The sequence below is a fragment of the Alexandromys fortis genome, unplaced genomic scaffold (genome assembly GCF_014885135.2).
Source record: "Alexandromys fortis isolate MF-2015 unplaced genomic scaffold, M_Fortis_MF-2015_v1.1 scaffold_266, whole genome shotgun sequence".
Classification (NCBI taxonomy): Eukaryota; Metazoa; Chordata; class Mammalia; order Rodentia; family Cricetidae; genus Alexandromys; species Alexandromys fortis.
In genome coordinates this window covers 861,665-874,099 of record NW_026068155.1, presented here as the reverse complement: position 1 = coordinate 874,099, position 12,435 = coordinate 861,665, and the positions used below count along the sequence as shown (strand labels likewise).

The following is a 12,435-nucleotide window of genomic DNA, read 5'->3' as shown; positions in this document are numbered from 1 at the left end:
AAAGACCTCCTGAAAGATCCAGAACAATTTATGCTACCAGAATGAACCAGAAAGTCATTTCTTAGAGAAACCATGCAGGTTTTGCTGCTAATACAGAGTCAGAAAGTCGTTTCTTAAAGGACTCATGCCTCTGCTCATGACCAGCAAACAAAGCCAATCTGGAAAAAAAAATGTGGCTAGCAAGAAACTCCAATTGACTCCGATTTTGTGGATCTAGAAGCCACTTTTTCAAGATTTCTTATGCTTTATGTGGATGTATGCTTCCAAACATTGGGTGCCATTTGTAAACGGAGACTGCTTTTTGGTTTCCCAGTCACTAAGAACCGAATAATCACACAAAACTACATTAATTATAATACAGTTTAGCATACAGAGGGGAATCCCACATCAAGGTGATATCTGTCCTTGATGCTGAAGTGTGTTCCTTCAAGGCAGCAGGAAGATAGATAGATAGATAGATCCTGTTTTATAATCTAACATGTTAATTACTGGGGAACTTGAGATCTTTAATATTGAGAGTTATTATTGGACAGTGTTTAGTAATCCCTGTTATTTGTTGTGATGTTGCTGTTTTCGTATATCTCTTTTGATTAACTGTTCTGAAATTGCTTATATTCACTATGACTTCTTGAGTGTGTTTGTCCTTTACTTTAGACTGGTGATGTAGGAGTGTCATATATCAATCTGTTGATTTCGTTGGTTAATTAATAAAGAAACTGCTTGGCCTGATAGGTTAGAACACAGGTGGGTGGAGTAAACAGAACAGAATGCTGGGAAGAAGGGAAGTTAGGCAGATGCCATGGCTCTCCTCTCCAGGCACACGCCATAGCTCTCCTCTCCAAGATGGATGCAGGTTAAGAATATTCCCGGTAAGACACACATCACCTCATGGTGCTACACTCATTAGAAATGGGTTAGTCAAGATGTGAGAGTTAGCCAAGAAGAGGCTAGATATAATGGGCCAAGCAGTGTTTAAAAGAATATAATTTTTGTGTTGTTATTTCCGGGGCTAAGCTAGCCATCCAGGAGCTGGGCAGGATGAAAAGCAGGCCTGCCCACAGCTCCTTCAACAGACTGGCATATTCTTCCCAGTGAACTCTATAGAACTTGTTTAGTGGTCACAAATTCCTCTAATCTATTTTTATTATGGTAAGGCTTTATTTTTCCTTAAATTTTAATTGATAGTTTTGCTGAATATGATAGTCTGTGTTGACAATTTTGGTCTTTCAGAACTTGGAATACATGTTTGCAGGCTTGTCTGGCATTAAAGTTTATGTGAAGTGGTTTATTTTGGTGGACCTGTTTTTATAAGTGATCTAACAATTTCTTCTTGCAGCTTTCAATGCCATTTCTTTAGACTGTATTTTTATATTTAGCATTAACAATTTCTTGGGGGCATTTCTTTTCTAGTGTGTTGTATAGGTCCCTTCTACCTGGATGGACATCCCTTTTTCTAAGTTTAGGAAATTTTCTTCTATCATTTTATTAAAAATAGTCACCATGCATTCACTGTGGCATATTTCATTTATACCCATAATTCAAATATTAGATATTTTCAAGGTATTTCAAAGTTCCCCTGTGTTTTGCTTATTTTTAAAATTCTATTGTCCTTTACTGAGTGATAGAGTTCCTCTTCACGCCAACACTGTACCTTCCACATGACCCATTCTTTCAGTAATGGTTTCCAGTGGGATTTTTATTTGACTTACTAAGTTTTTCATTTCCAGCATCATTTCAATTTGGATTTTAACAATTCTTTTCTTTTGGTTAAATTGTATTTTCATATCTTGAATTGACTTCCACATTTCATTCAGTTCTTTGGTTTCCTTAGACTATATGCCAATCCTCTTTGAATTGTTTGAACACAGTTATAATCATTCTTTTGAATTCTTTGTCAGGAAGATCTTCTCAGTCATTTTCATTAGCGTTCATTACTGTGAGATTGGTAATGGTATTTGGGGGTGCTATATTTGCTAATTTTCTGTTGATGTGATAAAACATCATGGCCAAGGCAACTTGATAGATGGAAGGGTTTATTTGGCTTATGTTCCCAGAGTGATAAGGAGCCGGGCGGTGGTGGCACATGCCTTTAATCTCAGCACTTGGGAGGCAGAGGCAGGGGGATCTCTGTGAGTTCGGGACCAGCCTGGTCTACAAGAGCTAGTTCTAGGACAGGCTCCAAAACCACAGAGAAACCCTGTCTCGAAAAACCAAANAAAAAAAAAAAAAAAAAAAAAAAAAAAAAAAGGCCTGTACCAGAGTGATAAGGTTGTCATGGAGAGGAATTGTGACAGCAAGCAAGCGTGATGGCTAGAGCTTGAAGCTGAGAGCTCACATCTTGACCTGCAAGCAGGAGGTAAAGATAGTTAACTCTTTTAAACTCTCAAAGCCTGTCTCAAATGAGGTACTCCCTCCAATGAGGACAAACCTCCTAAACCTACCCAAATAGCCTACTAACAGGGTACTAAATACTCAAATATCTGAGCCTCTCGGGGACATTCTCATTTAAACCACCACAGGGGGACATGTTCTGTTTTTTCATGTTACTTTTGTCTCTGTACTAGAATTTGTGCACCTGAAGTAGTTTGTTAGTTAAATCATTTTTTTTCTTCAAAGCACCTTTCTTGTTTCAGTGTAAGCATATATAACATCCATGAGAGCATTAAGCTATAGAAGGTTGAGGACAGGAGCTCTCAAGAAACAGGGTGTGGTATAGAGGGGTAGGACTTCCCTGGAAATACTGGGAAACACTGGAGGAACAAATTTATAGTGTCAGGAGTAGTGTTCCTAATCTGAACTTTGAGGATAGAAGATTCTTAGGGAGACAGGTGGCCTGGAAGCATGTGGAAGCAAGATCCCAGAAGAGCACAGAGTCCCATGAGGATAAACAAAGTGAAATCTACCCAGTGACTCAGAGAAAGGGATGCTATATAAGTTGGAAGAAGAGACTACTTGGCACGATAGGGAAAGAATGTTTCAGAAGAGCTGGTTGGAATTATAGGATGGGAAGGAGCAGAATCTACTGATGATGTAAGAAAGGGAGTTTCCGTAGTATCCATGTAGTCTGTGGAGTAGAGAATAATAGGCCTACCTGGCTACAATGGTGAAAGAAGTTCTGGTGGAGGAACAGGGCAGGTCTGTAGGAAGAGAGTGAATGGCTCTTCCTGGTAGATACCAGAAAGGGAAGTCCCAGAGGTAGCCAGGCAGGTCCATGGGGTTAGAAATAGTAGGCATACCTGGTGACTCATAGAAGGTAGGTCCCAGAGGAGTTCAGCAGGCCCTGTTTTATTTTGCTTTGTTTTTGAGTCATGGTCTCACTATGTAGACCAATCTGACCTCTAACTTGCTTCTGCCTACTGAGTACTAATAATTACAGGCATGTGATGGCATATGGCCTTAGTAGTGTGTGCTTTTAAATAAAGGGAAGAAAACTTGACTGGGAAGAATGTTTAGGGATAGAGGTTAGCTGAAATGAGTAGGGATTTATGGAGTGGCACTTGATGATCACCTTTACCTCAGGTGGAATGATCTGCCATATCCAATCTATCTAATACCCAAGTAAATGGGCAAAAATGAAGAGTTATAGATGTTTGTACTGTGTCTTAAAAGTATCACATAAGGCTGCAACCTTTTCACAAAATCTTGATCTTAATTATATTCACATTTTTAAAAATCTTGATGTGTTTTTAGAGGAATGGTTATCAAAAGTCTATTGAAGTCAAATCAAGAAACTAAGGAGTCCTCTATCCCTTTCAATGTTAGAAATCAAAGTTTAAGACACAGAGAAAATAAGTGTGATATATAGGTATATATATGAATATAGATAAAGATATAGATATATAGATATAAATATATCAAAAAATGAGGGCAGGAATTAGAGAGGGAGTGAAACAAGGAGAGGGACATGGTAAGATCTGGAGGAAGGAAAGGGGATATAGCGAAATGATGTAATTATATTTTAACAATAAAAAGAAATTAACTATGAATGTATAAATGTGAATTGGTTTGTCTTTGAAGAACTTCCATCCTCTAAAGTAGAAACAAAGTAAACAAAACTAATTCCACATATATGCACATTATTTAGTTATCCTAGACGTTGCATATTTCCTAATTGGGCAGCTATAATTTAAGCTAATTTTTTTTACATTTCACTGCTTTCTTTAGTTTTTGGTTTTGGGTACTATAATATATAGTTGTTGGTAGGAAATATAAGTACCTTATATGGTAGGTGTAAACTCAAAACCAAAACCAGCATAAATAATGAAGCCGATGTAGAAAACCGATCCCAGTGAGTGTTTTTGAAGCCCCCTAACTGAAATAACATGTAAAATACAAAAGAAGACAAACTGAATGACTAACATTATGTCTTTGAAATGTTCAGGTTGAACGACATTTGAAATTGGGATGAAACAGTAAGAAGCTACATCCATGGATAACCAACAAGATAAAGTCATTGCTGCCTCAGCCGATGAAGAAAACAGTCTAATTAATGGGATCAAAGAAAATGGTAAGAGAGTTTAATTGCCATATACATTATTTTTCCTGGTAGTCTTTTTTTTAATTAATGTAGATTTTCAGTATATAAAAACTTGAGACAGGTTGAATCCAAAATATATCAAAAGTTGATGTAAATCTAAACTTGTCAAATCTTTAACCGAGCTAGAAGAATCCCTGAGCGTTCTCAGATAAATCAGCTTGGGCTGTCAAATCCATCTGCTAAATGAAGTTCCTCAAAGTTGCTAGTAAATTACAAGTATGTAATTCACTAGGAACCTCTCTAACATAAGTTTGCAAGTATGGCTATGTGTCTCATAGCTGAAATGATGAATGGCACCCTGTGCCTTTCCCCCTCTGAAAGCTTTGACTTTTCAATTGATCCATCAGTCCAATTCTTTCACCATTTCTGATGGGGCTCTATCTTTTCTTCAAGAAGAATCTGAACCTAAAAATGATTATTTTTCACTTGTATGGATTTTCAGTATTAAATCAGGGTTATTTTATTACTGTTTTGGTGGTGATTCATAAAGCTAGAGGAAAAGGTGATTCATAAAGCTAGAGAATCCAGGTGTTAGAAACTGATTAAGGAAAAGAGACTTAATGAATCTTATCTAAGATCTTTAACTTTATTCATGTTTTTTATTTCCTTTTTCTCTAGACTCAGAGGACCAGGATGTGGCAATGAAGTCATTTGTAGCTCTAGAAGCTACTACACCAGTCCAACCTATACCAGTGGTACAAAAAGAGCCCCCAATGTTTCCTAGGGGTCTCCTACCTCTGCCGCCTAAGAAGCCGTGTGTGCAGAGCCCTCTATCTCCTTTGGGCCTGATGGAAGCACCTGATCATTCAGCTAATAGCGCTTCTGTGAATGCCATCTCCCTCACATCTGGAGTTGCAAAAGGCCTGAACACATGGTCGCTGCCCAGTGAGTGTGAGAAAGCACCATTTGCCATCATGGAGCCCGCAGGCATGTCAGCTCTGAATGGAGACTGCTTCATGCAGCCAAGCCGGACTTGCTTAGGTTGCTTCATGGAGTCAAAAGAAACAGTAGATCCTGAACCAGGGATCAGTCTAAAAGTCAGTGATCCAAATAGAGATTATGAAACATGTGCAGTCTCTGATGTAGGGATTCAGTGCATTAATGCTGGAGAAAATATGAAATATGGAGAGCAGCTGTTTTCAGACCAGCTGTTAGGCTTCCCCCTGCAAAAACCAAGGGCAGGAGATAGGCGAGAAACTGAAAAGCCTGACATTGACTTGGAAGATCCAACTCAGAAAGGTTATTATGAGGCATTACTGTTAGATAAGTGCAATACAGAAGAAGCTTTACTGGCAAACTCCAATCAGGATTGGGGTTACTTTGAGACTTTTATTAGTGAGAGTAAGATTGAACTACTTGACCTCTGTTCCAAGAATGAACTGTCTGTTAACCTTTTCTCTGAAGAAGATGTGGATAACTATATGTTCGATGATGATGAGTCAACACTGGGCAGTGATGTCTGCTCCCTCAAAATTCGATACGAGTCCTTTCAGGACAGTGTTCGAGATAAGACCACCCTTCTGATGCAGGAAGATGCCCAATTCAATTTTTTCCCCAGTGTCTTTACTACATGTCCCAAGAGGGAATCTAAGAGTGGAATCCTCAAGCAGAGCAGCGATTTTTCTCAATTCAAGGTCCCTGATGTGAGCATCATCTGGGGAGAGGAAGATAAAAACATGGACAAGAAAAAAGACAAAGAGGAAGTGCATGAAGACAAAAGTGTAGAGAAAAAACCTGAAACGGATAATGAAGAAAAGCCTGAATTAAATAATAAACCATGCAGTGGGCTTGAAGTAGAGCAATTTAAGAACCTAAAGCCGGACCATCTTACTAGTTCCCTGGAGACACCAGGAACTTTCAGTGATGATAATTCCTTCATTGAGGTCTCATATGATGCCATGGGGGAGATCAAAGACTGTAGCCGCTATATGTCTCGGGAAACTAATTCTGGAAGCTCATCCTCCCAGCAGAACTATGGACTGAGAGCCAAGAGAAAAGTCAGATACAGTGAAGATTATCTATATGATATTGACTCACTAGAAGGAGAAAAAGTAAATGAGAGAAAGGAATGGCTTCCAGGTGGTTCGAAAGAAGATGATGATGATGAATGGTGTCCCAAAAAGAGAAGAAAAGCAACCCGGAAGGAGCCCCCTGTTATTATCAAATATATCATCATCAATCGTTTTAAAGGTGAGAAGAACATGCTGGTGAAGCTAAGTAAGGTAGATGCCAGTGAGACAACAGTAAATTTGAGTGAGAATCAGCTCAGTAAGTATGCCAAGTTAGCACCTTTGAAGGGCTTCTGGCAAAAGAAGAAAAAGCAGAGAAACAGCAACACAGACGCCATCAAAACACCCTTATGCCAGAAGCAAAGCTTTGAACCAGGTAACTTTGAGGTGTCATTCCTGCCACCTGCTCGTAAACGAAAATCTAAGCTTGGCAACAGACACAAGATTCAAAAGATCCAATCCATGGAATCTTCAGCAAGCAGTAAGCAGGTTTCATTCTGCAGTGATCAAAAACAAGCTAGTAATCACAAAGAAGAAGGCAGCTTCAAAGGTACACCAAAGTCAGCACCTCTTGCTGCTCCAAGCTGTGCCAGTGGCTCACATTTAGGTGGCATCATAGTCCCTGACTCAGTCAAAGTCAAAACTCAAGACTCAGAGTTTAAGGGGCCAGAAAGGAAAGTGCTCAACAAAATTAAATTTAAAAGTGAAGCTAGGTTAAAATCCAAAAAAATCAAAACCGGACAAGAAAACAAACCAGTTCAAATGAGCCCTGTCTTAGAAGACCAATCCTCCAAGGCTGATTTAAAAAATGAAGTCATTCCTGGAACCTCAAACAGTTCCCATCTGTCTGAATTTCACGAGACAAAGGTTAAGAATTCCACCTTCTTACCAACCACCTGCTCTTCTGAAATGCCTTTATCTTCTGCTAATGTTGCCACTAATATACCTGTTATCCCTGGAGGGTATCTGCAAACACTGTTAGATGCTTCTGACTTGTCAAATAATACTAGTATCTCATACTTCACCAGCCATTCTCCAGATCAAAATGAAGCCAGCCTTGCTCAAATGGAAAAATCATTTGTACCTCTCCAGTCTTCTCAGGACTGTGTGCTGTCCTCATCTTCTGAGTCTGAGCTGCAACAATCATCTCATGACTTCAAAATGGAAGCAAGCAACTATGGAAGCATGTGGTCCAACAAGGCTACATCTGGCCCACAAGAGTTCATGACTGAAGTCTCAAGGGAGATCGCCACAAACCAATCTGATGAATTCGAAGTGTCCCAAGTAGTCTCCATGGAGAATAACCTCACAACTCTAACATACAGTCCTGTCTGCCTCAACAGTGTCAGCAATGATTGCAACAAGATTCTGTATGCCTCTGTGCAGGACTCTCATCTCCCATCTGATGACTCTTATCAGTTGTGTCACTTTAATAACGGAGAGCTCTGCTTTCCTTTCCAGCAGGCTCCACTCAGTACAGACGATGACAGCCGGCTCTTTAACTTTGATTCAATGACTCCCTTTTCTGTCAGTTCAAGCAATTATTGTCCCTTAAGCTTGAAATCCTGTGAAAACGATGGTGATGATGAGATCACTGATGACTTCTTGGCCCACTGCAGCCCGAAACTGGTGATCCAGCAAAGCATTGATGAGATTGCACCACTAAAAGAGTCCACTGACCTCCTCGATATCTCCAACTTCACTCCTGACAAGTTCCGCCACTCTTCCCTCTCAGAAATGTCTCCACCGGACACACCCAGCCTTTCTCCTCAGAGTACCAGATGTGAGGGTGTCAAAACACTAGGAACCATGAAGGCATTCCAAGAAGGTGTCCCAGGATCGTTGGGCAGCATGGAGAAAATCAAGTGGGACTGTGGTACCCTTTCACAACAGGTCCATGTGGATGATGCCTTTACAGTAAATAACCATCCGTTTCAGTTCCATATGTTCAACGATGAGGACTCTGTTGGCCTGCTCCAAAATAACCCTTGCCTGTCAACCTTTGACGAGTCAGCTGGGCAAATCAGTGCCAACAACAAAGTGTCAAAAGCAAGAAAGAAAGTTTCACCTGGCAAGAGTGGGGCTGTGAGCCAAAGTTCTTCACAGAAAAATGCCAAGAAAAAGTCCCCCAAAGCCAGCAACAAAGGGGGTGAAAAGCCACCTAGCAAAACCTCCCGCCAGGTTTCTAAATCAACAAAGAAAGGGAAACATGTGGCTGCAGTCAATGGAGAGAAAATGCAGACTGGGAGTGGCCATGGTGGGGGCCAACCCAACAGCACATCCTCCAGTGGCAAGACTGAATGTATTCAACATGGTGGGCCTGTTGCCCCTGTGAAGATTCCAAGTCAGAAGGGACTTTCTGGAGACTGGGCTTTGGGAAAGGAAAGCAAGCCAGCCTGGAATGACATGAGTACAGTCACTAATACCAACAACCTTCTGGATGATGACCAACGGGAATTTCAAGAGCCTTCCTATATCTTGTCCAACATTGCCTCTGGTATGGCAGATGTGCAGAGATTCATGATGGCCTCCATAGAGCCCCTTTGGGAACCCATGGACCAGCAAGGGGAGTCCAACACATTCTACTCCCCTGATTCCAATAGCCTGAAGTTAAAAACCCTCAAAATATTAGCTGGTACACCACAAGAATCTAAGAAAAAGGTTAATAATGGGTCTTCAGGAGCTTCTAAGAATCACAAATCAGTCAAAGGTGCGAGCAAAAGCAACGGGAAAGCAGCAGTTGCTGATCCTGGTCGTGAAGACATGCCTGGCTACAATGAGGACTCTCAATCTGCCTTCTTTGATAAAAAGCACAGTAACATGAGCACTTCAGGCAATAATGGACCAACACACAAGAAATTATATCGTCACAAAGCCAGCTCCAAGACCCAGCGAGATGAGAAATATAAGGGGAAACGTGTGGAACGAGAACAGGTCCACAAGGATGAGGCTGGCACAGCTTCTTTTGAAAAACTGAGGTAATACTGCACCAAAATGGCTAAGAAGAGATGTTTCCTTGACTTTCCTACTACCTGCTGAGTCCAGAGTTCCTCATTTTTCCCTCTTGAAAGCAGAAGTTTGCATGAGAGACTCTTTCCTATTCTCTTCCTTTTTCAAATCAAAAAGAAAAGAAAAACGTGCATAGAAATCCCTGTTCCTTTAAGCCACTCAAAATATCGGCCAATTTTGTTGTGGTTAGGCTAGGGATAAGTTCTAACAGAGGCTACATTTTCCTCCTATTCTGCATTAATTATTGCTTATTAAAAATAGAACTAAAATATGCTCTTGAATGATTTTTGGAATGGAAGGGCTTTGCAATAAAGACAGATTCTGAACAACGTAATCAAAAAGTCATGTAGACAAAAAGCCAAGATCATTTCAACAAAAGAGCATTACTTGTCAACACACGGCAATTAGGAGTACTTTCTCTATCATTCTGCATCAGACGACATCTAGTATGGTGTCAATGTATTTATATGGTATGATCCCTTTGTGGACATACACTAAAACTTACTAAGATGGCGTAAATTCTTTGATTTTTTTCTGCAGAGATTCCAACTACAATCTCTTAAAAGCAGAAAAAGCATTTGGGGTTTTACCTGTGTTTGAAGAAGAGACTCACATTTTCCAGAAAGACATTTAATGTTTGTGTTTTATTTCTTTCAAAATAAGCTTTGTGGTATGTATGTTGACCTGTAAGTGCTTAAAGAAAAACTTAAATTGTGGGAATAAGTCTTTGAAATCAAACTTTAATCTGATGTTCTGTGTAAAAGACTTTAAAAGTCATACAGTTGCACAAGTAGTTTATGCACTGTTTGCCCACAAGGAAAAAATGGAAAACATTGTGCCAAACTACAAATAAGTAACTGTACTGTATATAGTTTTACTTCTATATCAACATTTGGTTGTGAGTATTTGGGGGGACTTGTCCCTGTTAATATACTAGAAACATTCCAGTGGTTCTTGCTATTAAGCACCCCCACTTTTGTGGCTAGCACCTGTAGATCACAGTGGAAACATATGTTGTGTTATAAAAATTACCAAAACAAAGGAAAATGTTTGAATTGTGCCAAATCTTCTTACCTCATCTCCCATATTCACCCCATCATCAGTGATTATTAAATCTATATGTATATACATGCTCACACATGTGTATACAATATGCATGTGTGTTTACATACATACACACATCCATGCATACATTCTTTTGACTGTTTTAAACTCTACTATCTTGTGTGGAAACATGAACAATTAAGCAAGGCACAATAAAGATTTGTTTGTTCCTAAGTCTAAGGATTAAAATGTTGGAAAGGCTTAAAGGTCACAACAGCTAAGTCCATTAGGGACAGAGTATTTGCATTTACAGAACCTTGTACAAGGAAATAAAACAGCTGCTTTGAAAGTTTGTTTTCCAAAGCAAAATCTGTAGCGGAAAGTAATTTAAAGTGCAAAGTTATATTGCGGATACTTTATATCTCAGTTTTATATATTTTATAATAGTCTGGGATAAATTATAAAATAGCTATAGAATTGACACTAATAATAAATGAAATACATAGATTGCTTTTATTTAAGTAGTTTCCTAAATGTTTTATTCCAGTTTTGTCAAAAGTGCACTCACAACATGGCTTTAGTGTTCTTTAAATGTTGAGCTTGCAAAGCCAATGTCATTTTTAAAAAGGACATTGCAGATTGACAAAGTTTTTCTTCCTGTGTTTAAATACATATAGATCAGGTAAGTTGAACAATATGTGGAAACAACCAATTGAGGCCATCTATACATAGTCTGAGGATGGCTACTCTTGGATACCTTATAAATAAACATAAATCTCAAATTTTAATAATTTTTAAAAATCACATTTTCGGTTCAGCCTTCCCTTCCACTACCTTGAAAAAAACTTTCACAGTTCCAACATCCCTCACTACTAGCCTTTTCTTCCCCTTTTTTCACCACTTGACTCCTAACATTTGCTCTCTTTTCCTTGCACAGTTAAAGGCCTATATGCCCGATGACTGATGCACTGTGGCACAGATGAGATAATGGATGTGAAAGCGCTTTGTAGATCCTAAGTGCTATACCAATATAGGGGATTAATATTATTAATGTTGTTGGTTGTTGTTGTTGTTACTATTCTTACTAATATTGGTACTAACCTATTAACTTGTGAATATAGAGGCTGGGGTGGGAGGGAGGAGGATAAGTGGGTGGGGGAAAGGGGAACTTAACAAAGCAGGGAAAATGTTTCAAAAGAATTTTTTTGAACAAAATAAGAGCAACCTACCTAGTCATTGACACATAAATCTATTCACAGAGAAGCAACGTTTTAAAGTAGAGAGAAATGGAAGGGAGCTTATTGTGTATATAAGTATATACATTTCCCAGTCCATGATTCCTTTCACCAGCTTACTCTACTACTTACAGCTAGGTAGTAAAATGAACAAGCCCATGATCTAGATTGTGTGTGTTCATAACATCAGTCTCTTTTTGTCTGTGGGGATGAGTGGGTGAGGAGAAGTCTGTGAGGAGAGTTCAGGCACATTCCTAGGCTTTGACACTGTGTGCAGTGAGCCCTAGAAAATTACTTAGTGGCAAAGCACCAGCTGAAACAAGTCTCCTGCCCTACACAGCCATCCAAAAGAGAAAATAATCAAACTAGAATACTTTTTTCTGTTTCTAGATCCTTTGATAGCTAGCTATTTACGTGAAATGCTATGGCTATATCCTAGGAACTGGTCTTTGGTTTTTGTTTTTGTTTGTCCTGTTTTGCAGCTGAATTTTTGCTTGGAATCACCAACTCAGCCTATATTGTGATCCCCAAAACTCCAGACCTCAAAGTCATCTTGCTGGCTTATAGGAATGGAGTGCTTTCGATGTAACCAAAAAGTGGA

The 12,435-nt window shown here is 39.3% G+C and overlaps 1 protein-coding gene across 2 annotated transcripts in view; it reads left to right on the top strand.

Annotated features, from left to right (window-relative positions):
- The window catches only part of Nexmif (neurite extension and migration factor), a 136,671-nt gene extending 124,969 nt beyond the window's left edge, over window positions 1-11,702 (top strand). Inside the window, exons 2-4 of one of the 2 annotated variants that reach the window (XM_050127340.1) lie at window positions 4,382-4,507; window positions 5,156-9,524; window positions 10,096-11,702. In XM_050127340.1, the coding sequence (XP_049983297.1) occupies window positions 4,429-4,507; window positions 5,156-9,524; window positions 10,096-10,189 (4,542 nt within the window). In that variant the 5' untranslated portion in view covers window positions 4,382-4,428 and the 3' untranslated portion in view covers window positions 10,190-11,702. Of the gene's footprint in view, window positions 1-4,381; window positions 4,508-5,155 lie in introns of both variants that reach the window. The other variant, XM_050127339.1, reaches the window with a different exon arrangement.
- The last annotated feature ends 733 nt before the right edge of the window (window positions 11,703-12,435 follow it).